Raw genomic sequence first — 27,672 nt, forward strand, 5'->3', positions numbered from 1 at the left:
GCAAAACTGCCAGCAACGCATCCTGCTATCATTATCTAAGGTTAGTGGAAGACACTGGGAGATTTTACCATTGATGTGGATAGGTTTTTACCCTTTCATTTTAAGATAAGAAAGTTGCAATCATATAATGTACTCTCCTGTATAAACCAGGCTACAAACGAGACCATAAAAGCTGTCAGAGCTTCATTTACCTCAAAATTAATGTATTTGTACTGACTTTCAGAAAGGCCTACCATTTAGTTTTAATTGGTTTTAGTGGTATATGGTTGACTTTACTCATCTCTGCTTAAGAGATTGATTTTACATATTTTATAAAATTGGAAGAATCCATGCTTCAGGAACAATGCAAAGACTTTGCACTTTATACAGAACAGAAGGATTAGGAAACTTGCATGTGACTGGGGGAAGATATATGGATTTACCAAAATAATTATTTTGGGTTGTACTGTCATTAAAAACAATCACAGAAGACCTTTAAATGTTACCAGTGGGAAGAATATTTGCTGAATACTTCTTCAAAGTATGCATATGACTATGTGTCACATACAATCCTTGTACATAGTCATGCTTACCATCCACAACAGATGTTTGTGTAAACAGTATGTTTTCTGACCTGAGTTGAAAAGATGGCTCTTTTCATAATGGTTATATCATCCCGGTCAAGAATCTTGTTCAAGTCTGGAATTTCTCCTCTGCAGAGGCAACACAGAGCCTACTTTACCAAATGACTTACTATCAATCTTTCTGACAACTAGAATTATGAGCTTACATTAAAGTTGCATTAAAAAAATGAAGAAACAGCAAATGAGGTCTGTTCTGAAGTCTGCTGATGTCAACATGAATCTTTCCTTAGTTTTCATGGCCCTGCTATATTTCCTACATTTTATTCTATCATACACTTGCTGTCCTTCCAATTAGCTTCCCTAAAAGCTAGAATTATTATTATTTTTTCTGTTTTTCAGTCACACCTTATTTTTGCTGAAGCTCCAGTCCTCCCAGCTGTGCTGTGGGTCATTCACTTCCAGCTCACCTAATTTGTCTTTTGAAAGGGTATGAACAATCCACTAATCCATACTTGTCTCTGGTGATTTTTTAAGCCGAGGTAGATTGTTTTTGTCAGTGAGTAAGCCTCAGTGCTACTTAAACATCCCCATGTCTCTTAGGACTCCACAGTAGGATGCTAGTATGTTTATTTTTTTTCTCTGTAATTTGCCTGTCATACAAGTATCCTGTTTACAGCATAGAACATCCCATATCCTTCACCTATGTCCTTTCTGCAGATCCCAAAATTTCTTACACAAAGAGTAGAAGCACAAGTACATCACAGGTAAACCAGCTGAATATGTGGGTTTGCAAGGCAGAGCAAAATAACCTACACACTCACTTTAGCAAGGCATTGTAGAGTTTCTTTCCAAACTTTTCTTTCACAGATTGTGCAGTGTCCCTAGGAAAATAAATACATTTATGTATAAACACGAGATCCAGGACAAAGAAAAAAAGAGATTCCTGCTGCTGGAAATTAAATTGTGCTTTTGTGTATACTGATGGAACCAAGAATGCAGAAACAGACAGAAGTCTCATTCTCAAAGGTCTTTTACCTGACCAACAGCCATACTGACAGATTTCAGTGCAACTGAGGATATGATCTGCCTCCAATGATGGACAAACTGCTAAAGCCTGAAGCAGAACTCAACAGTGATTACTTCCAACACTTTGATCAGTAGACCACACTCTATCTCAGCTATGAAAAAGAGAGCATTTACATGACTCTTAAGTAAAGAAACATAATAATTGACATCGGACACTAATCAAGACTCAGAGGTTCCCAACTTAACATGACTTTATGAAAGATGTAAGATATAAGAGGTAAATAAATAAGGATTTTAAAGCAAGCTTTTTCCTTCCCTTTCAGACCTGTTTCTTAACTTAAAGACTTTTCAAAATAAGAGTTCGACTAACAAGTAGTTTGACAAAAAATAGTTTGCAAACAAACACACAAAAAACTTCCTGAAAAGCTTGGGCTATGTTTTAAGCCAATAATAATACCCAGAAGTGTTATATTTTAGTTGAGAAAGAACACCAGCAAACAGCTATTCTAAATATAAAGAGCCATTTATATTATCCTATCCCCAGATGAAATAACTTGAAAGTACAGATGAAAGTGCTGTTTAAAATATAGCGCACATGCTCCATTTGACTAAAATGCTCTCTTTCATGGGACTTTTCCTTCTTTCCTACTTTCTAAGAATTAGATTTTGGGCTAAGTCAAAACTTGTGAAGTGAAATCCTAAACTTCACCAAGCTGAAAGTTGACATACTAATTTTTAGTTGCTCTCTCCCAGCTCACAAAGATGCAGTAGTGGATGAGTTAATTGTGGATGAGTCATAAAGCAGCTAAATGTCAAAACAAATTGATCCAAATCTCAGTAGGCTAGTCCCCTCATAACCGTGTTTTCTTTGACTCATGCCATGAGCAATCTCCAAAACTTAACTCAGATAGGATATGCTGCTGTTTCATAAAGAGAGGAAAAAAGGGATTTATATATTCCAGATCAGCCATCAACTATTCCTCAATAACTGCCAATGTCTTCTAGTATTTAAGTTCTGTGACAACCTTAAAATTAACAAAAATTATTATTAACACTGATATCAGGTGGTTTTATCCACCAACTCCAGATGCTGACCATGACAATTCTTCATGTGAGGACACAAAGACTCTTTTGCTTTTCACAGAGCACAGTGGGAAAAATAGCTGGAAACAGCATTTTTTTGCATGATTTCACATCTTTAAAGTTACCTTTAGTGTTACCATTGTACCTGCATTACTGAGTACCAGAGAAACAACCATGTAGTAGAGATACAACAGGGAAAAACCTTTTCATATTTTATTTAAATAAACTTTACTAATATATCATATATTATTTATTTAATATATACCTGTTGGATTGTATTCAAACATTACATACTTTATATCAGAAACACAGTAGAAGCAAAAATGGCTTGTTGCAAGCATGGCTGTTTCTCATTGTGCTTACATTATTTTCCTGCAGTTGACTCAGAGCCAGATCCTGGCCCTATGACAGCAGTGACTTCACTTGAATTCACTTCAGGATTCAACAGTATTTCCATCTGAATAGCCAGTTCCTGCATATAGAGGTCTCGTTAAAAACTCTGGCTGTGTTACCTCACTTCAGCCATCTACAGTTAAAACCAGTTGTGTAGATCCTCCACATATCAATCAATGGTGACAATCAATTTCAAAGGATGATTCCCTTCATTCATCTTAGACTCTTCCTGAGGTGGTATAGGATGAATCATGATCTGGAGAGAACCACCACTCTCTACTAGCAGTGAAGGCAGCTCAGATGTATTGCTTTTAGGAAGCCACAGATGAGCAATTAATTTCACCTTCTACCTTTTTGGCACCTGTTTCCAGAGTGGTAACCAAGTAGAATGTTTCCTGTAAGTCCCCCAGAATTGCTGAGAGATGACTCTGGAGATAATCTAGAGAATAAATAGATTTTTCCTATTTGTCGTCTTTTCAGATACAGCAAGAGCTAAATAAGTTCAACCACCCATGTTAAACTGTTTCTGCCACTGCTCCTGTGCAGTTTTAGTATCCACTAATCAAGGGCTTCAATCCATTTACTGATATCCAGAAACTCAACCAGAGGTGATCTGGAGACAGTTAAGAAGATAAGAAGAAAGACAGTATCCTTCTCTTACACAATGCTTTTTATCTACAAATCTCCATGTCGTTTAGATTTCTATAACTTTATGGAACTGGCATCAGAAAGAGGCGTCTCATCACAGTGAGACGCAGGCATAAAACCAGAAGCTAGGTCTTGTGGGGTTTAGTTCCATACCTTAAGGATCAGCTTCCTTAATTCTGCAGCAGTTTAACTGCGCTAGCCACCTGATAAGGTGCCCATGTTCACTTGCCTGCTTAGATCTGTAAATACGCAGAGTGAAATGACATTTTTCACTTTTTTGTTTAATTTTTGTTTGTTTTAATTTTTTTCAAAATGCATGAAGGATAATATAAATATAATATTTAATATAATTCTTTATAAATTTGACCCTGAAAGTTTCAGTCTGAAAGTACCTCACAACGTGTCCCCTCCTGTGCAGAATCACATAGCCACTAAAGGGAGGTGAGTTTAGAGCTGCATGTTGAGTTCTGCCCCTGAGTTGCTTTTTTGTTTGAAGTTGTAAAATGAAAAACTGTTAAACTGAGGACTGTGACAGTTTTTGCTTTGTAATTGCAAGTTTCACCACTTGGGTCTAGCCATCACTTATTGTAAGCTACATAGAAAATTACGCACAATTGATATCAACTGTTATTTTTCTGCTGGATTAGACAGAACACTTTCCATATTTCTTAATAAGAGAGCAGATGTAATTAGGTAGGGTTTTTTCACCACTTATGGCAGAGAAGCTCACTCCAGTAAATTAGCAAGCAGTCCTTACTTTGTGGCAGCTCAATGGCAAGTCCAAAGGAAGAAACAGAACAAATCCAGAAGACTAGGTTTTCTAGAGCATTTGACTTTGTCACTACAAACCAGGTACTGGTTGCTACCTTGTTAAAAAGCATGACAAGAAAACTTCACTAAAAATAACCTAGAACAAAAAATATGTAATTTACCCTTATTTATCATTCCCATCTCTTTCATCCCCACAAATACATTCTAGTTACTCACAATCCTCAATTTTAGCAGAGCAAAAAGAAAGCATTATTCTTCATCAGAAACATTTGCATGTCTCCTTAATTAACCACATAAGACCTTCAGTGACAATGGTAATTACCAGAGCTGCTTCCGGACTGCTTGTCCTTTCAGGGTTTCCACATTGAAATTGTTTGTCTTTGCAGGCATAATGAAGAACACAACAACCGTAACATCACTCTTGTGTACCTGCATGGACATGAGACAGAGAGAAAAACAGAATCTCACCACAGGGTATCATTGCCCACTTTAACACTAAGGATTAGTCACAGCAAAACTAAACACACTTTGATTAGGAAGGATTGATCAGGAAGGCTCTGATCTTATTACTCTCCCTTCAGCTGTGAAGTTTTTGTCCAGTCAGAGGTATAGCTGAAAACAGATACAGGTAAACAGATGTCAATTGCCAAGTTCCAATTTGGGCAATATGGATCCCCCTGACTTCTTATGGCTTAGGGACCACGGCTTAGGATGTGAAAATAAACAGCAAAAGTTAAAAATTCTACACAGATTTTCTCATGTGACATAAATTTGGTTGGCTCAAAGGGGTGAGAAATTAGTTTACTAGCTGGGGTATGGCCAGCCACAGGGCAAGGGATTCCCTACAGCCAGCAGAACTATCTTCCATAGTAATACTGCCTCAGATGAATGTTCTGAAAGAGATGTTATCAGCAACCACTGTGTACCTGAACTCCTAGCACAAAATCTGCTAGACACACAAAGAACTGCTAGTAACTTCTTGATCATCTCTCACATCCACCTCACTCGAAAGGCAAAAACTACATGACAAAAAAAACTGACACTTTGGTTATAGGGAAACTCCTCACAGGGAGCAGAATGAGGTTTACTCATGTCAGCAACTCTTTAAAGAAAGCTAAGAGTAAACTGTTCAGAGCTGTAAAAACTAAATTATTTTTAATTGCCCCCCCCAAACTTTAGACACACAAACATGCTCTTAGCACACCTTCTCTCAGACTGAAGTATGGGAAAATGTGCAGTACAAAATGATAAGATTAATCTATCATTTTAAGATTCCTCCCTTCCTTTCTTCAGGGCAGGTCCAAAATCCATTATGCTATTATCTCACTGTATATTAACAATCTGCCATAACATACATACTTTATCTTTGACATAACAGTCAAGTATTTTAGTAGTAAAGGAAAATGACTTTATACTGTAAAATAATTCCATCCAATGCTATGTATTTTTGAGGTTCATGCACACTGCTGGAGACTTGTTCAAGAAGCACTATAATTCTCAGACTCACAAGTAGTACAGGTTATTCTGCTGTTCCCAGCCAAATCACCTCTCCTGAATTAATGACAGAGCAAGTGTTCTTTGGAACAGTAACACAATAAAGCCATGTTCAGCTAATGGGAGAAGCAAGCCCCGGTACACTTCTAGAGTACTCTGGAAAACTAACCTCAGTTTCTGTTGATTTTCCATCAACCTAGCTGCTTGTTATTTGTTTCGCATCAGTCATCAGATAAAATAATAGAATGCTGCAATAATTGCTTAAGCAATTCTTTCCTTCTTACCATGCAAGACCTTCTATGTTATCAGCATTTATAGTTCATAGCTGTGTAAATACCATTAAAAAGTAGCTATTTTTGCACAGCATTGCCAAACAACAAAACACAGGTATTTGGCAAAGTTGTGGAGGAAATCCTGAAGTTATATGAGGTGATCTGTTGTGTGAGTGAGTGGATTTCCAGGAAGCCCACAGACTCTAATGACATTCTAATAGAAGGCGGCAGTAGAACAAGTGTACTTAGGGCCTTGAACACCAGTATTTTGTCAGCCCTGCTGACAATACTGTACCAAGGTTTTTATTCAGATTTTCCACATCATATAAGTGATAAAGCACAAAAGAGAGACTGGGACAACAGACAACTGAACCTATTCTTGTGAGATGACTGAAAACTGATCAGCCTTTTTTTTTTTTATTTTTATTTATTTATTTATTTATTTATTTTTAATATAGTCCTTGTGACACATCTGGAGATGTTTTCAGTGACCTCAGTTGCAGAAGGTACATACTCTGCTCTTTGATCATGACGAGGTCTAGGTCTCTTCTCCATTAAAGTACTCCATAAAGAAATTAAGAAACATTGCATTCATTTTTATCTGAGAAAACAGAAGCATTGAGCAGTGACTGGCCTCCCCATGCTCACTCATCAGGACACTGTTGTACTTGGAATTTTAATGCAAGATTCCCATCCAATATGATAATAATAGTCAAAAAAAAATCACGGTCAGGTTCTAATCAATTATGTGATTGCATTAAAAAAATATTTTTAAGTTGCATCATTACAGAATGATTTTGTATTTGCCTTCTCATAAGTACACCTTCAGAGCAAATTCTTTAAGCATATTTTTAGTATTTTTCTTTAATAAACAAGGGTCGTAACCACAGATTAACTTATTGAACTATGTAATTAATTATTTTTAAGGAACCTGAGAGTGTTGTATGTTCTGATGATTCAGGGAGAAAGCTTTATGAAAACTTTGAATATCCCATAATTATTTTCCTGTAAACCAGAGCATTTCATGGAAATTCTTGCATGTCACTTCCATAGTAAGGTAAGGTTGAGTGTAAGATCTACTTTTTCTACATTTCCAGAAGCTTTCTTACCCTCAGCAAAAAGTTTAATCTTGATAAGGCTTCTAGAAACATATCAGCTCCTTTGTTGGAAAATTCGTATCTCCCAGCAATGAAGAAAAATAATGTCTTTTCAAGACTGAAGTCAAGGTGGCTGAAACCAAGCAAACAAACAGACAAGCACAAAGTGTTTTTCAAGATGTAATCATACAAGACACACAACAGCTTTCTATTCTGGAGGAATTTATTATCTCAAGAAAATAATGACAAAGAGGCTTTTCTTTAAATTACGGTGACTATCTTAATCTGATAAACTCTATCTTGGGTAAATAATTGAAAAAACAAACAAACAAAAAAGACCTTCTGCCTGATTCCATAAGATGTTAAACAGGGCTAAAGCTGGTGTCTGAAATTTCTTCAGCTTCTGATTGAGAAATCCCAGACAGATATTTGACTAAGTTGGTAATATTTCACCTCCATTATGAAGTATTTTTTATTCTACCTGTTTTTTATTTGTTTGTTTGTTTTTTTATATTGGTGGTGGGTTTTTTGTTGTTGTTGTTTTGTTTTAAATAGTGTTGGACAACCATTGCTAAATTTTGAAAAGTAAAAGCTTACCCATAGAAATGACCTCGAATGAACTCTTGGATCCTAGCCTTGTACATGGAATGCAAATTCTGAAACTCATGCATTGCTGAAAATTTCTTAATGTTCAAGCCATTTGGGGTGACAACATCTGGAAAAGCAGAGAAAAGGCAGAGGTAGACATCTTCAGAGTCAGAGAAATCTTTAAGGAAAGAACCAGCATGTCTTTCAGTGTCAGCATGTGAACAGTTAACAGTCTTATTACTCATAGCTAGAGAACAGCACTGCCTAACACAATGCTTTCCACCAGTTTTCTCCTCAGAGCTATTGCAGGTGGTATTCCACTGTCTACAGCATTGAAATGGCTTTGTATCATTTTGACCTGTACTCAACATTAGCATAGAACCTGCTGGATAGAAAGGTCCCTTTTGCCCTATGAGGACTGAAATTATGCCTCCATTTGGTCATTTTTTGTTCAATACATCCTTTACCTCTTTAATCTTGACATCACTGTTGCCTGCTTTATTACTATACATTGAAAGCTCTTGAAAGCAGAAATTGTGCCATACTATGCACTTGTTCACTGCATGGCAAAACAATCTGTTCTATCCAGACTTCTGAGGATTTACCAGAAAAGAGAGTATCAGAAACCTTTCTGAAGGGACCATCTTTCAATAAGCTGTTGGATTTCTCCTTCAAATAGCCACAGAATATTATGTTTTACACTTTTATGGCGGCTCTTCTCAAAGATACCAAAGCATCTTGCAGTTCAAATTTGCTTATTTACAGTACCTTCTAAGTTAGAGTTATGGATAGGTGCAGCTTATTCCAGCCAACACTGAAATTCAGTCACCCTTCACCTTTCTGGCACAGCACACCAGCTATTTAAAGGCTTGCCCTAAATCTAGTTAAAGTAAATGGAAAGAATGTCATTTTCTTGCCTTTGAGTTCATTTATTAAAACTGTGTATGGAAAAGAAAGTGGGGCCAGTACCTTCACAGTAACACAGCTGACTTCAGTAGACTGACACTAGATTATACCAGAGATTCTTCAAATTCAAAGAATCTTCAAAGAAGGAAGAAACTAATTATTAGACAATGCACCAGTGTTGATTTCATACTTGTTCTTCTGGCAAATGTCATCAGGTGTCTAGTAACCACAATCATCAGCTGTAGTCATTGTTAAAGCTTTATGTATCATCCAAATGACCTTCAGTAAAATACTATTCCCAAACACTAGTTCATGCAAAAAAAAAAAACAGCATCTCCTTTGATCTCAGTGCATATAGTTAACTGTCCCCATTCACATCAAGGTTACTGTTAGGAGCACTGTCTCTTGCTTGCCACTTAATACAGGGCTTGAAGTTATTGCCATTGTGGTCTTTCAGTCAATGATGTCTGACATTCATTTTTTTTCTGTTCCTTCCCCTCAAAAGCAGAGGTTTGCATGCCTATAGCATTAGGCATCTGACCTAATACAAACTGTCTTTTATTTCTGGGGACACTCAAGATGACATCTTTAAAACATCCAAGGCTCCTTTGGCTGAATACATAGAATCACAAAATCATTTAGGTTGGAAAATACCTCTAAGATCATCTAGTCCAACCTTTAACCTAGTACTGACAAGTCCACCACTAAACCATGTTACTAAGTTCTACATCTACACATTTCTTGAAGACCTCCAGGAATAGGGGCTCAACCACTTCCCTGGGCAGTCTATTACAATGCAGCACAACCCTTTTGGTAAAGAAATTTCTCTTAATATCCAACTTAATACTCCCCTGGCGCAACTTGAAGCCATTCCCTCTAGTCCTATCACTGGCTATATGTGAGAACAGGCTGACCCCCAGCTCCCCACACCTTCCTTCCAGGTAGTTGTAGAGAGCAATAAGGTCTCCCCTGAGCCTCCTCTTCCCCAGACTAAACAACCCCAGTTCCCTCAGCCACTCCTCACAGGACTTGTGCTCCAGGCCCTTCGCCAGCTTTGTAGCCCTTCTCTGGACACGTTCCAGGGCCTTGATGTCTTTTTTGTACTGAGGGGCCCAACACTGAACACAGTACTCAAGGTACAGCCTCACCAGAGCATAGCACAGGGGGATGATCGCCTCCCTGGTCCTGCTGGCTACACTATTCCTGATACAAGCCAGGATGCCATTGGCCTTCTTTGCCAGCTGGGCACACTGCTGGCTCATGTTCAACTGGCTATCAAACAACAACCCCAGGTCCCTTTTCTTATCAAGATCATTTAAAATAAGTTCAATCAGTTCTCCATATGCTGTCTAGTATACTTGCCTGACCTTTTTCAGGCAAATGTCATGGCCATTTTTAATGACTTCCTTGAAATTTACTGTCTACTTTAGCAGTATTTGTATTTCCCTTCCAAGTAAATGATCTCTGATAACTCTTTACCTTATAAAGTGTTTTGGGACTCTTTATGTTAAATGGCAGTAGATAAAAATACAACCTTTATTAGTAACCATGAAACACCAAAAATTTTGATGGATTTCTCTTGAAATAGCACATTTCAAACTGAAGACCAGCATTTACCAGAAATTTTTGCTTGTTAAGCTCAGGAGATTGATTCTCAGTGACAAGAAAGGAGAGTTTTGGTGACACTAACAAGAAATCTTGAGTCCTTCTTGCTTTCTGCTGCCCATAACCAGAGAACTACAGTGGATCTACTCTGACCAAAGCCCTGTGTGGCCTGATATGAGCATTTCATCAAAAGAGCTGAAACACCCTCCATCTCTCCTTGTGTTTACCAACAGTGTATCTTCTCCTTCCTCTGAACTACTTCTTATTCAGCATGGGAGAACTGGCTCATGCAGGACTTAGCTTTGATACTCTAACTACTTTCAAGCTCTTCCCAATAAAATAAGAATCCTTGATGGGGGTATTTCTGGCCAGTTTCCAACCACTGTCTGGTATTTATTAATCAGTGAGTTTTGGACATTCTCACCCAACAGCAGCAGCCTGTATATCACCCACTCCAATGTTCTTTGATTCAAATGCAGCTCCATTTACCCTTTCATCAGGAATGGGGCTTGATCTGTCTCTTAAGCCTTTGCGGTACAAAATAAGCATGGTTTCTCAAAGCATTAATTTCACTATTTCTGCTCAACATACAATAATATTTTGAATATGTGTGAAGAAATGTACCCTTGCCCTAGTGAAAAAGTGATGAAAGAGGGTTTTGTTCCTGTTTTAAGTGTGGGGTTCTTTTGTTTTCTTTATTATATTAAAGATATTTTTGTTTTAAAATCATCCCAAGTAGGTGAAATCAGAATGATTTGACTTCTGTATTCACAGGAAAGAAACTGGCATTGATTTAAGTAATAACAGTACAGTATGATGTTTTCTTTTGATAAATTGCAGAGTTTCAGGGTTGACTCACTTTTTCAGAATTTGCTCCTGCGGCTTTGATCAAATATATGCAGCTTCAAAGTCTAGATCTAGATCTTAATTAATACCTAAATATCTTGGAATTTTGATTCAAAGTCTTCTCTACTGGTAACAAAAAATATGTTTCATAACTGAACGTAAATATTAGAAATCCCACAATATCAGTTTTCAAATCATGGCAATATAACTTGCGATCACTGACAGAATCTTGCATGATCAAAGAAAATAGGTTTAACATCAGACACTCAAGCTTTTGACAAACAATTTGATAAATTACTGATCAAATTTAGTACTCCTAAAACTGAAGCACTATGGCAGCATGTGAAATCAGTCTGATGTAAGCAGTCATTCTGCCAGGTTTAGACTACACACTTTATCTTATTATGCACACTTTATACACATGGCAAACTGCCCTTTGTCCTGATGCAAAAGCCTTCTATACAGTTTTAAAGGGGCTTTTCTATGTGATGACATTTGTAATGTAAATTATAATCCAATTTTAATATGAATGAGAAATATCAAAGACTGCTGTACTTATCACATTTCCTCAATTGTCTTTAGTTAACAACTTTGTTGTGAAGCTTACCTCTCAATAAATTCAAGTGCAAACAAAAGATAACAATTTTGTGCCAATTCCGCACTCTCCTTTTAAAAGCTTGTTTTCTAAAGCAATCACGAAGCTGATTTTAAAAATTCTTTCACTATTCACGTTCCTTTGCAGAACTCAAGCTTAATGATCTACTGAGAGTTTGCTGACCTTTCTGAACAGCCAACATCTATGTTGATTTCACAACTTCAGAAAGAATAAATAGTGTGAGAATAGACCCCTACACAGTTTATTTGTGGTCTAAGATTTTAAAGTAACTATGAAGTAATTATTCCCATCAGAACATATTTGCCACTTACAGTTGTCCCCCTAGGATTTGTGGTACCAATTCCTACGGAATTTCTTAGTAGCTCTGTCAACATGAAGTATGATATTTGTCAACATTTTTTAACCGAAGCATTAAATATATTTACTTGTTTTCTTCAAAGTTTCAAAAATACACAAAAAAGCTCAGGCCTGTAAATCTCTGGGCATGGAATTCCCTTCAGCTTCACCTGAAGTTCTATCTGCAATGTGCAGATTTCCTCTCCCAAATTAAACTGAATTCAGGCTGATTTCGATCTCCTAAAATCCCTAAACATAAACGGTGATTTTTAATTAAAGCTATTGTCTGGAGAAGCCTCATGTCAATATAAAACAGCTTCAAAAGTCTGATTTTCAGAGGTCGAGTTCTCTGCGCTTGAAAGGAAACAAGGCCTTTCAGAAAGATCCCAGGTTAGGTGACCAGACACAAATTACTTTTAGGATGTGGCTGTCATGCTTAAAAAGGAAAATTCTTCTAATTTCATCATGCTATTGTCAGTTGGTCAGCAATGAGACAGAGGATCCAATGGATAACTTCACCTTTTATCCTAATGCATAAACTGTGGTGTGGCTTGAAGCATGGAAGTTAATAGAGATAGCAGTCTCAGACCTATAATTAGCACTGCAATTCACCTAAAATAAATCTATAAAGAGTAAGCAAACCAATCTTAAACCAAAACAAAAGTTCTTTGAGCATTGCTATACTTAAAATAATCAACTAAGATGTAAGCACACCTGCTAAATAGTCTCAAAACTGTTTTGCAGTTTTTCCCCTATGATGCATTCTTGTGGATGGAGTAATATGGCTTATCCTTCTAGAGCACTGTGCTGTTTTAAACGGTATTTCAATGACACACCAAGCTCGGATTATTACCTTCCTCAAACTCCATGCATGGAATACAGTAAGGTTTGAAGATAAATTCTGTATTTTATAAGACAAGTGCAAAGGGGAAAATTGGACAAAGTTTTGGGCATGCATTATCAACTATTTTTTTAAACTGTACTGATTGGTCTAATGGAAAATCACGGTTCGTGATTTGTCCAAAATCATTGGCCATGATTATCATGGTTAGGTTCTAAAATCATGATGGTTATAACCACACTGCTGTTTCTAGCTGTGAGAAATACAGGCAAATGAACTGCATTCATTTGTGATTATTTTTTTTTGGCCTTCTCATCATTTGCAATATTAACTAGAGAAAAACAGTGTTAACACTGGAAAGTACAACACATCTAACACTGTTTCACACATGAAACCTTTTGCTATAGTTTTAAAAGAGCATATTGCTTTGTACTAGCAAAGCAACCAATCTCACACTGTAAAAGCTGGTGAAATGTATTACAAATATTCCACCTTCTGCTTTCATCAGTTAACCTCTGGTCAGCTGGAAGATAATGATAATATATGTCTACCTCAGTAGACAAAACTCCTGAATCTTAGCTATCCCTGCAAAGAAAACATATTATCCATAGAGGTAAACTAATGCTCCCCTGAAACAGTACAGAATGTAATTATTGAATGGTGCTGAACTCAATTTCTTCTACATTACATATGCTACTAGAATGTGTTTCAAGTGATATCGTCTGCACATTTCTTTTGAAAACTGGTTATTCTCTGTAGTGTAGCCACACGTATGGATGTGTGTCTTGCACTTCATGTTTGTATGGCTGTCTATTATTTTCATTCAGTCTGAGAAAATGTAGATACTGAGAGGAAATAGAAGAAGAAAACAATTCAGGTCTTACCAGGATTTCTTTTAAGCATGTGTTCTGCTTCTATAGCCGTTATCTGTGAGACTGTGGTGAACACATGGGCGCAATGTACGGATGCCCGTTCCATACAATACCGATGGTAAATCTGTCTCTCTCCTGCTTCTTTGTCAATGTCAAACTGTTAAATAACAAAATAAATAAAAAAGACACTTAAGTGATATGCCCATCAGACTTACCACCATAAAGAAAGTCTCTCGAGTTAAGCTTGATTTCCCCAGGGAATTACTTGTGAATGTGGTCTCTCTGCCTCTTTTTTGAACCATTTAATCAACTTCAAAGAGACTGATGGCAAAAGACAAGTTCCAGTTCCTGCATGTTTTTGAAAAAAATGGCAGCTGAGCAGCGGAAGGAGACACAGATTAATGATCCAATGATACATAAGGATCTGTGCTGTCTGGCCTGCTGACTGGCCACGTCATGTTGCCGCTTGCCTGGACTTCTTGGAAAACTTGGGAGAGCAGGGAAGTTGCTGGTAACTGAAGGTATAGGGGGGCGAGAAGAGAAATGGAATGGGGACAAGACGAGATCTGGGGGCTGGGTAGTCTGCTGGGAATCATGGGTAGGCAAGAGAGAAATGGAGTTATTATAGTTATGGAGAGTTGGGATATAATGACTCAGCCACAAATCCCGAGGGAACAAAGAAAATAGAAAATGAGATATTTTCTGATACTCAGAGCTGTTCTTCCTCTAAGTCCACCACTACTATTTGCTGCTCTTTTTAGTTCAGTTTTAACTCAATTAATTTCTAGAGGCAGATGTAAGTTAAACCCCTAGATAAACCACCCCAAATTATTTCTGTCACTTCTAAATTTTGCAGCTGTCTTTTTATTGAGCTAAATGAAAACTAAACAAGACAAAGAAAGCTCAGGTCTGGACCACTAAGTCTTAACTGCAAAGGCAGGTGCAAAGGATTCACCTTCTCTCAATATCTATTAACTAATGCTCCACACTGAAATTCTCCACTATGGCTGCATTTACCAAGAAGATTCCTTACCATATGTCCCTATTACTGTCACAATGTTCCGGTGCATTGACAAGTATCTGATGTTGTTCTAGCTAGAGGTGACTACATTTTACTGATGGATGCTGAGATCTTTGTGAATAACTGCATATTAGATTTTTACATTCACAAAAGTATTCCAGGAATAGGAGTAAGGACTAATGTCCTTACTTAAGCAGGCTTTCCTGTCCCTCTGATATAGAGTTTCTGGCTCACAAAGAAGTTAGTGAAACAGAAACTGGCAAGAGCTATGCAGTGGAAGCCTTATCACAATGGGAAGAAAATCCACAATACCCATTTAACCCATGCTTAAAAGTTCAAATGTTCATCACTGGTGTCCACTGCAAAGTCACTACAATGTAGTCTAAAAAAGAATAATGCTAATGAGGTGTCAATGATTACAATTAAATGGCAATCCGCTTAGTCTTACATGATATTTCACTCCTGGGAGCATCGAGGTTACGCTCGCCAAGGTCAACAGCATGGGCACCATGTAGACTGTGTGAGCTACACAGAGCATAACTGACTCTCAATGAGCTCTGTCATTTCACTGCTAATGCTAGATGCACAGTCTGATTCTGACTGCATTTGACTCTGTGACTTCACGGACTGTAATAGATTTAACCATTATTACAAGCTGAGCAGAAAATACTATCTATAGTTATGACTTTCTGACCTTTGTTAGTTGCTTTCCATACTTCAGAACTTGGCCAGAAGTAAAGCTATTTAGACTGTGACTTTCCCTACTGAGTACATGCTTAAGAACTTATCTTAAGGGCGGAGAAAAGGAGAAGAAAATAAAGCTGAATTAAACTACTGAGAGTGACACAGAGCTCCAGTATGATGCTTGGCTTATTCTAACACAAATCTTTCACATTCAGCCCCTAACTGTGTTCTTCCTTTTCCTGAGAGACTACCTTGATATTTTTGAGTCTGATCTGCTGAAATGCTGAGCATTTACATCTGCATTGGAATTCCATGGGACCTTGTGCTCTGAGGTTAATAAAAGCTTTTTTAAAAAAATTAAAAAACTTTCCTAAAAGAACATCATTAATGTAACTACCCCCCTTAATATGTGTGTGGTAAACAAATTAATTAATGTTTCTGGAACATTCAGATACCACTGATGACTGCTGCAAAACAACTCTTAAGAGTACTGCAGATTTGCCCTCTTCAGAGAAGAAATCTTAATTACATGTAGTAAAAAAGCAGACTGTACAAAAAAAAATATTCTGATTGTTCAACTATTGTGTACAAAAGATGCAAAATGGGGCAATTCTTTAGCATGCTGGGCAAACACACAAAGGGGATGAAATACCACTGCACAGTCAAAACTATGCAAAACTTTTTTCAAGTATGCTTGACTTCATGTTAAAAATATTTTTAAACTGCTAACAAAACAAACAAACAAACAAAAACAACCAACCAACGAACCAAACAAACAAACAAACAAAACTGGCTAAACTTTAAAAGCTTTTTGTTCTCTTCTGCTTCCTCACCAAGAATGGATTCTTTACAAAATGTAATTCAAAACTACATTTGGGACATGTTCACTAACTGTAAATATATACTCCCTGCAACTCTATTGGGAGAAAGGTTCTTAAAGGGATTTTTACAAACACTATGGCTTATTTCATGCTAGCTTTTGTTTCTTTTGTTGCATGGAAACACTTAACACATTTAACACATAAACACACTGACATCTCTCCACATGAAAAAATATTCATTTTTTCATCTTCTGAAAATGGGAAAGATTTTATTTTGCACATTCTTACATGACTTTTGTCGTGCTTTTTCAAAGATGTGCAATTCCATTAGCAAGAATTTGCTCTTTGTTAGCAAGTATAAACTGAGGTCGCAGAGTCCTCACATTTCATCTGTTCTTATTTTCCAGAAGTTTCCTCCACTGAACCATATTGCCAGATCCTCACCTTTAACCTAATTTGTAGTGTGGAATAAGAAATCTCATTGTGTACTTCTGAGCAGGCTAGACTAGTGAGTTCAGAAAATACGTGTTAAACAAGTTGAAGGACAGGTTAAATGGAACTTAGCTGATGGGACAGTGCAGGAGACAAATTTAGTCCAAACAGTGGAGTACTGTGCAAAGACAGCTCGAGAACTAGAGGTAACATGAGGCATAGCTCTGTATTGAGCTAGTGTGCCAAAATGAAGCAGAACACCAGCACAGCAAGACTGATTTTCAGCTCCAGGCCAGCATTTCTGCTCAGCAACCTCTCAGCAGTCTGGATGCACTGCTTGTCAGACCCAGCTCAGGCATCTGTGAACTATGTTCCATAATGTTCACTTTCAGCGAGGCCAAAGCAAAATATCTGTGAAGTGCGTCATGCTTACTTATGTTTGTTTGCTGTTATCAGCAAATTGGAACACTAGCAAAGCCACAGATGAAAGCTACATCCAGAGAAAAACAGATCTAAGCCAGCTTCACTGTTTTTTTCCCTCAGTGGCTTTTAAGGACTAACATCTTTACTGTAAATACTCCATTGCCCTCAGTGAGGATATCCTCCTACTATGACTGTTGAAAACCAAGCAAATTATTAGAATTCACATGATAGCAAGGATTAGAGGAGAAAATGCTTCCCTTATAAGGCCACTCTAACTCCAAAGCAAAATAGGAAGATGTTCCATAATGTTTTTGACTGAAACTTGCATTTGTTGAAATGCAGTTCTGAGGAGTAATTCCAACTCATTTTTATCCTTTCTAGAATCCATGTGATGAGCATAACATTCATTCACGTCTTAAAATTTAGCATGTTAGGGAGCATAGTGGGTAATTACTGATCCTGCCAGCATGACATTCCATTTCAGAGAGCTCAGACAATCTTTGAATGTAAAAAGAAGAGAATATCAAGTGGTTATGGGACACTGGTATTATGTTTCTCTTGGAAACAAAGAGCAGTTACAGAAGTAATAAATTCAAATTAGACATTCATTGAATTGAAAACGACAATTTGCAAAAGATTTAGAAATGCACAAGAAGAATGATTTGAGAGTGGAAAAGAAGGAAAAACTATACTAGCTATATTAATGGTTTTTTAATAGTCTGTATACCTTCTCTAGATTCTCAAACTAGACTATTCCTCTGTATGGTCAAAAAAAAAAAAAAGTATGATGTAAGACAACAGATGCTAAACCAAGAATAAAATAAATCTGGAAGTAAAATACATAATTTGGATAACGAATAGCTTGTAGCAACTTTGCATAAATAATGTGGATTCCCCTCATCACTTCAGCCTTACCTCAGGAGTGGATAACATTTTTGTATGCAGTTTGTATCTCAAATGAAAACTATAGGTTTGATATATGAATTGGTAGCTGAGGATTTTTTAGGCAGAGAATAAGATTATTTTTTCTGGTTTCTAAAGTTGGTGGCATACTCAAGTTCACAAGGTGATTCTGCAGTGCAATCAGGAACTGTCAGAGAGATCGGTCTGGAGTTCAAATTCCTTATTTAAGGACAGATGGAATGGAAAGATCTTCAATTCTAACATAATCACATCGGCTGCCATTGTCCAAAGTATGTAAGAATTACTTTTTTTAAAAATCCAGCTTATGTCAGATTTAACTCCCATTGATTATCTTGTGCAAATAGAACTTTCATTCTGGTATAGCTCAGCCACGCCAAATAAGACTGAAACTTACACTTCCTGGCTTAAGTCAGATTTCCATTAGCTGCTCTACTACCAAAGTGGATCAGCTTTGCTTAACAGTGAGCCCAGTGACAGCTATGACAGTTCTGTACTAAGAGGAACAAGAGCTTGTGCTCTTATGTTGTCAGCATAAAAGCTCTCCAATGTTCATTTCCATTGGGATTTTTAGTACTGTTCCTTTTAGACCTCTTGGGACAGAATTCTCCACTACTTTGCAAACTAGATTCAATCACATTGCTAGGTCTGAATAGAAGTGTTACATATTGGCAGGGCACTGTTATATAAGGAAAAAAGCTATAAGGAATGAAACTAATCTTTTTTTTTTTTTTTTTTTTTTTTTTTCCTTAAAGCACTTTTTCCATTAGAACTCAGGGTGATTTTTTTTGTAAGAAGCAGCAGAGGGTGAAGTCCACAAACCTCTCAGCTATACCAGGCCAGTGGTTCACAAAGCCATTTTAGTTGCCTCTCAGATGGAACTCCAGGTTAGATCATTTGCCCAAAAGATTGTTCCTAATTCACCTAGGAACTAGCCTGGACCATCATTGTCTCTCAGTCAACTTATAAAAGGTGTTGGTCCATTTAAAGAGGAGAGGAGAAAGGAGAGAGAAGAGAGGGGAAAGGAGAGAGGGGAGAGGGGAGAAGAGATCCCTTAGTGTGGAAAGCAATAAAAGATTGACATTCTTGATCTTCAGCTGAGAAGTCAGTTGCTCCTGAAGAGGAAAAAGGCTTTATAGGCTCAGAAGTTTTTCACAGAACTTTTATCCTATCAACAAACAAATCCTTACTTTCACTAGTGTAAAAGCTACACTTGACATGGGACAAAGGGAAAAAATTCCATGCGTTCCTGGTTGGACTATTTAGATCTGCAAAACTTTTTAAGCTAGCTAAATCTATGATACTATCTCATTTGGAATGAGGCTCATAATATGCTCTGTTGTTGAAATTAGGAGGTGTTGACTTTGGAAGAGTTCAAGCCAGTAACCTGTAGATGGGGTTAGCAGTCCCTGACCCATCTGTTTATCCAGGGTTCTTCAGATGCTTAAAGGTAAATAGAAATATCACACACTACCAGTTACCATGCAAGTCAGCTTCTGTTTTGTTCTTTCTGCTTTCCCTCCCTCCCTTCCTTCAGAATCACAGTGACTTAAATGTGAATCAAGGAACTAAAATATACACTGATTATCTGATATAGGTAGGGTTAATGCCTCAGGGGTCCCTAGCTCAGACAAACTGTTGCTTGTTAAATGCTGCTGAAGACACAACAGTGTTCCTTCTAGTATGCACTATGAGCACACAGTTAAGAGTTTAACACCCAGTTTTCCACTGGAGCAGGTTCAGCTGAATTTCTCCCAGTCTAGATGAACTAAGTCTGTAAGAATATAAGAACTGTACACTCTCATACAGTGATGCTGTATGAGAACCAGGATCCTGTCTCTGACTGAGGTAAATAACAGATGGCTCAGGAAGAGGTCAGAAGTCAGACATTATGGTCTTACTTCTATAGTGCACTCTCCTAGCTTCCAGCAACCTGCAGTTCTAATTTACTAGGTTGAATAGTTTTTCAGCTCCCTGTTTGTTCCAGCCATTTTGGGGTACACTTCTGAGATACGTGACAGCCATGAGGCTGAACAGCCTTCTCTCTCCTTAGACCCAGTCAGGTCCAGTTGCTATCCCTAACATCAATTCATAACATCAGTGCAAACAGTATTTGAACCGATTGGTGAACTCACTCAAGTTCCCAAAACCTGAAAATGGCTTATTACAGCTCAGACTGACAACACAATCATTTAACCACACAGTTTTGGTGACCCTATGCCACCTAAGGCCCCTGTGTGATTTCAGGAGTCTCTAAAGAATCACGCATCACAGCATGGCAACCCTTCACTAATTGATGCTTAATTTTTCACCAAAAGACTAGTAAGAATGAAGGCCAAGGTTTCATGGATCCAGTGTTTGTAAGGGCTATCTGAAGATCACATGGAGCCTTCCCTTCCACTTTTGCCATCTGGCAGGGGCTGGTGATTTGAATTATTTGTTCGTAGGAATGCTAGAGAAAATGTCAGCCAGCCCGCACTGTACAGCCCTTTGAATGATCGTTGATACCAATGTTTACTCCAAACAGGCTGGGTCTTGGGCCAAAGTATTCTCTGATCTAAAGCTACTGACCTTGCTGGCTTACTTCAGAGAATACAATTGTGCCTTCTATACTTGTGCTAATTGGCACATATTGAGCTTAGAAAGGTGAATCAAAGAGGTATTTTTTCGCTGTAGAATCTGGAGAAGGACAAAAAATCTCAGTAATCCTTCACATTTTTGAAAGAGATCTTTCAACTCAGCTTGTATCTTCTGGTAGTGCCTATTTACAGGGGTGTAATATCCTGGGGAGTAATGAAGTGAAAGAGTGCTGAATGCATACGTGTGCACACGTGTTTGCATGCATGTGCACAAAGACAGCAGGGCTGGTGGACAGTGGAGGACAGGCAGGGAGTGCATTAGTTTCAGGACTGGCAGGAGATATTATAGTGAGGAAGAACACGCTGGTCACACGCATCCAGGGCACTGTAAAAGGGGCAACGGAGGGAGAGGGAGAGTGAAGACTTTGAAGTTGCTGGGTAAGTATCTTTACTTGTGCATCTAACCACCATGGTATCATGAAAAATCTCCACTGTTAAATTCTTGAACATTACAGCAGAGCAGCCTCACCGACCAAAGTACAGCTCTCTCTAGCATGCATTCAAACCCAGCTTTTCTGTTGAGGACTAGAAAAGGGAGCATGAGGTTTCTTCTTTTCTTTGCAGGAGCTGTTTATGCTCAATTGTCTTCAAGCACAGCTAGGCCATACCTTTTCCTTCGGTGCTGCAATGACTTCTCTGTGATATGTAGCACAGCACATACTACAGTTGTTTCTTTCCCACCTCTCTCAGCTGCTGTGCTTAAAGCTGGTGGAATATATATTCTAAACATGAAAAGCTGAACAAAAGTGAGAACTTAAAGTTTATTATTATGCCTTAAAGAAAATTATGCAATGGCACCAAAACAGAAAAAAAAAAGCTATTATAATTCTGGGGTAAGTTCCCATGAGCTAAAAGTATATTGTCTCATCCAAAGGTTAAACATTAGGAAGCCCTGGAGAATCTTTATCACTGGACAAATCGCTTGTTTTACCTTAATAGTTCACTACTAGAAGACAGCAGTAAGAACAGCCTCTGAAGACTTGCCTATCTGTACCATTTAATTGCTGCACTCTAGATCAACCTCTAATGTTTCTCAACCAGCTTTTGGGCCAGGTTGACCTTTTTACAGACAAAGGAACCCTCATTATGATATCTGATCTCTTACTAAATGTTAACTTTGTCAGGAAGAGCTTTAGCACCTTATAAGTGTGTGAAACAGTAGCATAACAGCTTGGCATCATTTCTTGTGTTAATAATATATTTAAACATCAATCTCTACACAAGAGAGCATAACATTATCACATAGCTGATAGTTACCAGTGGGATTTGTGAAGATTTGCAGCAGGATGCACAGTAACTTATCACATAAAGTCAATCATGTCATGTGTGAACAGTAAAAAATTATGCTAATAGTGGGACTAGTATATAAATATACTAAAATCTGTACATCTGCTCAGATGCAAGTTCATGACTTTCTTTCAAGTACACAGACAAGGGTGAGGCCCCCAAAGTCATCATGAAGAAAAAAAAAAGTTGCTTTTTTGAAAAGCAGACTATTTTGTGAGGCTTCTTGTAGATCACCAAATTGAACAGAATACAAAACAGAACATATACTTTTTTAGAACTTCCTTTACAAAAGGTAGAGAATTTTTTGACACAGTATATTTAGCTTCAGTTTGTTAAACTATTAGCATTCTTTTTTTTTTTTTTAAACTCTAATTTCTCATTTTAAATACCTTTTTATTTTTTTAAACTGTGACTTCCTCACTAACAAATTACATCTAAGAATACAAGGGTGAATTAATAACATTTCTGCTGAAAAGTTCCCACTTTCTCAAGTGTTAAACCTGAAACTACATGATCTTAGTTATTTCAATCTTGCTGTCCAGAGAAAAATAATGTAATGAGACTGAAAGCTAGATTTTGCATATATACATACAGGGGGAATACAAGAGAGTAGGAACGTCTAGACTCCTGAAAGCTGCATATGACAGCATGACTGGGTTATTCATGCTGCCTCATTAACACACCTAGCAATAATATCTCATTTATGGGACTAGTTTTCTTAGGTCATAGAAGGAGACAGATGGTAATATGAGGATATTTGCCTTGCACTGACTGGGCAGAGAGAATTCCCCCCAACATACTACCATGCTGCATCCCTGCATGCATATCTGTAAATGAGTAGAGACAGTTTCACTCCTAGTGTGATTTAGTAGTTGCCTTTAGGAGGGTGGGAAGAGGAGTAAGGTGAGTGACTGCTTCCTTGTAGTACAAGGGAATGGCAGTGTACTCTGCACTTCTGAATAAGGACAGTAGCACACTACCGCTTGGTCTTTGGCTTTGGGAGACACTGAAGCTTGACACACTGTGGAACAAACATTAAATACATTACCAATAAATTCATAAATTCATTTTCTTCACTGATTCTAGCCAAAGAAATGCATTGACAGTAAATAAGGCAGTTGTTTTAGCCTTTTAACTACTGCTGCCCCCAATACATGGTAGAATGAAAAAAATCTCTTGTACTCAATTTGTCTGTAACCACATCAAAAATCTCAGATCATGTAATGTAACTCTTCTGAAGGCAGTACTAAAGACATCTGGGTCCTTGAAGTGTTTGTTTATGTTATGCTTTTAGTGGAAAGAGAACAGCAAAAACCAAAACCACTAGACAGTTTGCAAGAATTCCCAGAAGCAGATGTGGGTCTTTTGGACTCAGAAAATGCTTCCTACATTTGTCAGTTACAAACAAAGCCTAACATGGAAAGTTTGAAAGTAGAAGGACTTCTAATGACTTGGGAGAATTAAGAAGTAGGCTAGGGAAAGGAAACAAACAAACAAAAACATTTAATGGTATTCCAGGGTAATTTCAGCAAGAGGAGAGGTACTCACTATTTTCATTAAAGAAAGAGTGCTGTTAGGCTGCACCTGAGTACAGCTGATTGGGTTTTACATTTACTGGTTACTCACTGTGCTAACTAACTCACAAAAGGTAGCATACATTACTTGAGTTGATTGCCTTTCCTGAACATGAAGGGGAAGATTCTCAAAGGCACTTGACTTGCGATGATATCTGGCCCTATAACTCTTCCCTGGCTTTTGAAAATGCCTCAAATCATTGAAAAGAAGGTTAGGAATCTCTGCTGGCAAACCCATACTCTTGCAATATTACTTCATATATTAGCAGAACAGACCAAGCCACTGACTTGTCTGAAGGCTGAGTGAGTTTCAGTACTCTGCAGTGTAAGTCAGGTAACCCAAAGTTAACTAAAGGGAGCACAAGTATTCTAGGCACCACTGATCTTTAGGACCTGACAGACGGCACAGAGACAAAGGTACTTGGACCTAGACACCACAGGGTCTTACCATTTCATAGATTCATGGAATCATAGAGTGTCTTGGGTTGGAAGGGCAGGGACAACTCCCACCAGACCAGGTTGCCCAAAGCCCCATCCAACCTGGCCTTGAACACCTGCAGGGATGGGGCATCCACAAGTTCTCTGGGCAGCCTGTACATTTCTTTTGCCCTGGAACTGATGATCTATTTCTCACTCTGCTGTGCAATCCTAAGCTTGTTCAATCATAAGTGATCACGCAAGACAAAAAAGTACAATACATAGTGTAACGCAGGAAACAGAAAAGGAATCAGGAACTCATTAGCTGAAAAAAGAAGGAATGAGTAAAATATCTCTTACCTGGTCAAGGTTGTTGTAAAAATCTATACTGGCTGCACACAGGTATCTCCCAAGAAGAGTGGCATGGGTAGTAAAAATTGTGGCAACAGGAAGTTTCTGAGATCGAGACAGTATTAAACCCACTCCTGCCTGCCATTCATGGAAGTGAGCAATTATGTTGGGCTTGTCATCAAACTGAGAGGAAAGCTGAAAACAATTAGAAGGAACACACATTAAACACACATTATCCTGCTCATCATCACAACCTCAGAAATGTTCTTTCATGCCTTCTTCTGTGTGCTTCCTTTCTTTCATATGACAAAATAGTACAGTATTTTAAATGGTCATGTGTCTTGATTCCTATCAGCCCTAATCCTTAGACCACAAAGCACATGTGCCTCAGAACAGTATCCTTCCTTGAGTGTTGGGCAGCTCTCAGGCAAGGACAGTCACTCTTTATTCTTTTGACTTACTTTTCTGCTGTTTAATCTCTCATTTGGATAAAGAAATCATGAGCACCTGTGACAGAGATGATTCTGCAGACTGACAAAGTTTCCTGTCTTTGGGTGGGCTGTGGCAGAGTAACGTGAAGTCACAGTGCTGTCATTCTGTCTGTATCACTTCTGCAAGGTAGAATCTAGCAGCTGAGAGATACATTGCTTACTAGCTTCAAGGACAGTTTGTGAATGTGACAACTTGACTATGGTAGGAGAGGAAAAGAGAGTTTGAGGCCTTACCTGTAAGAGCATCCAGTGACAAAGGAGTTGAGAAGAAACAGAGGGAGAAGTGACAGTAAAGACACAGCACATTTCACATTGGGCTCCCCATGGAAAAATAAAGTGTTAAGTTATAAATCCAAATTTTATCTAGATCATGCATTGACTTTTTAAAAATGATAATTTTCAAACTGGAGGGAGAATAGAAATTACATCCCAAAGATCTTCTGCCTTGCTGACAAAACCAAAGGATTTAAAAACTCTAGATTTTAAAACTGTACCTCTTTCAAAAACCAGGCTGTTAATGATCCAAAAATCACAGCATCATTGGCTTCTCGGTCATGAAAAGGGATCCCAATGTTACTAACATCCCAAAATTCGCCTTTCCATCTATCCAAATTCCAGGCTGCTGATCCTATATCAAACAACAAGACATATGGACTGCCTTCTATCAGCCATCTTCCAAAAAAGACCTACAGGAAAGAGGCAAGGATATAATAATTCAATGTTAAAGTGAATGTAAAGAACAATTTCCGTAAGTATTTTCATCCATCAAATCTTAATATTTTACATAAGGAATATAATCATAGTCCTACATACCCAGGATTTGTGGTTTTCTTTGCAAAATACATGGAGTAATACTTTACCAAAGGCAGGGGTAAAAGGAAACTACATGACATTTCCACATTCTGCCCACATGGTGCAGTTGGTGCCCTTTGGCAGAGTGGAAGGAACAATCAGAAAGTGTCAGAATACCTAAATACATGTCAGCCCCCCAAAGTACAGCTTTCCTGCACTATCTGCATCAGTACAGTTAAATATCTCTAACAGAATTTTAACTCCAGTGATATAACCTACCTGCCAACAGGGAGAATAGACTGAACTGTCACAAGGCCACAACACACAGATGGATACATGCTACAGTCTGCACAGTCAAATTATTTTAACTTAGTTCTTCTGAACCAAAATGGCTACAGCAGCAGAGGCATATTATCTGCAAGTAGGCTGCAGGTATCTATAGGTAGGCTAGTGTAGTTTATACTCCGTACCCCACACAGAGGACTCTTTTATGCTGCTGTTCAATCTCTTTTCGTTCACCAACCTCTGGGAGCTCCAGGGAACCCAACCCTGATGCAGAACAGGCTGGATAAAGGTCGGGTCTTAAAAACAATGAGATGAAAATTCTTAGCTCCATTTGCACAAAAAATACAAGCTGTAACAAAGACAAGTGTGTAAAGGACGCTCAGCTCCCTGTGTACTTATTACAGGCTATTCAGGTTCTTACTCAGGAAAATGAGGTTAAGGAGTAGGGAGTCTTTGTGAACCCTGACTTTATCTAAATATGAAGTCAAGTTGCAGCAAGGAACACACCTGACCAGAAAAGTTTGGAAGCATTCCTAGGTCCCCTAGTTTAAAGGGATTCGTTGCGATACATAAGCAAAATCCAGTCACAAATGTTAATAGGATAAGTGCAGCTCCTGGAAACTAAGGCGTCATTATTAGAGATCAAAGCTATACTTGACGTACCTGGGACAGATCTGCTGCTATATATGAATACTCCAGTAGCACAATACACATGTTAGACTGGCAGAGTTGGCTGATTAAACTGAATGTATGCCAGAGCAGCATGAAGCATATATATAACATTGCAATTAATCTGTCCCACAAGCCTTTTGCTATTTTCCAAACAAAGGAGGACTATTACACAGCTTTCAGAGTCATCCCTTTATAAGTAACAGAGGCAACATGCAATAGATCTAACCCCAATATTATCAGTTGGGTGTTTTCTCAAGTCTGCCTGTGTTTTGTCCACTTCTCTCTTTCAACTCAGAATAGTGCTAGTAAGAAAAATTGTGAGGTGATGAAATGATTTTCTCTAAGTTTCTGCAACAGCACAAGAATGCCAAAGGTAATATAAGGGTTCAAAGTAAGGTTGTGTTATATCTAGTAAAATCTCACTGCATTTAGAGACTGGAGAAGTAAGTCATTAATCCAGTTAAGTAGTCTTGCAGATAAATGACTGTTAAAACCTGTAATTGGATAAACCAGTTCCTCCTCAAAAATAACCTTTAATGAATTGACTTTGCTGTTCTAACAGTAGAATCTGAGCCTTTCCCATTGTGACATTGACCAGGACTGCTGTGTCAAGTGGAATAACGAGAGCATTAACCAAAACTGTAATCTCTTCAGAGTCAGCTTAGTTGCCCTGGGAAGCAGTAGCACATCTGATTTACCTGACACCCTTGGCTTTTCATGGTGTCCATTGCCTTCTTAACTGCCGAGTTTGGAGGCTCACATGCTTCCACCTGAGTCTTCACATTGTGCTCAAAATAGGGACCAATCAGAAAATAGTTTTCACCCCATTCATCTGCTGTAATTTTGGCCTTTGTCTGGATCACAGTGTAAATGCCTCCCACTGCAAAAGAAGATGACAAAGAACA

The 27,672-nt window shown here is 38.1% G+C and overlaps 1 protein-coding gene across 1 annotated transcript in view; it reads right to left on the reverse strand.

The window, feature by feature from the left end:
* Positions 1 to 27,672, reverse strand: part of GYS2 (glycogen synthase 2) — a 50,032-nt gene that overhangs the window by 12,578 nt on the left and 9,782 nt on the right. The window contains exons 2-10 of the mRNA XM_035540821.1: positions 27,466 to 27,647; positions 25,513 to 25,704; positions 24,537 to 24,722; positions 13,970 to 14,114; positions 7,945 to 8,062; positions 7,360 to 7,480; positions 4,807 to 4,913; positions 1,385 to 1,444; positions 614 to 692 (exon numbers count right to left, since the gene is read on the reverse strand). Coding sequence (XP_035396714.1) covers positions 614 to 692; positions 1,385 to 1,444; positions 4,807 to 4,913; positions 7,360 to 7,480; positions 7,945 to 8,062; positions 13,970 to 14,114; positions 24,537 to 24,722; positions 25,513 to 25,704; positions 27,466 to 27,647 — 1,190 coding nt within the window. The remainder of the gene's footprint in view (positions 1 to 613; positions 693 to 1,384; positions 1,445 to 4,806; positions 4,914 to 7,359; positions 7,481 to 7,944; positions 8,063 to 13,969; positions 14,115 to 24,536; positions 24,723 to 25,512; positions 25,705 to 27,465; positions 27,648 to 27,672) is intronic.

Source organism: Cygnus atratus, chromosome 1 (genome assembly GCF_013377495.2).
Source record: "Cygnus atratus isolate AKBS03 ecotype Queensland, Australia chromosome 1, CAtr_DNAZoo_HiC_assembly, whole genome shotgun sequence".
In the NCBI taxonomy this organism is placed as follows: domain Eukaryota; kingdom Metazoa; phylum Chordata; class Aves; order Anseriformes; family Anatidae; genus Cygnus; species Cygnus atratus.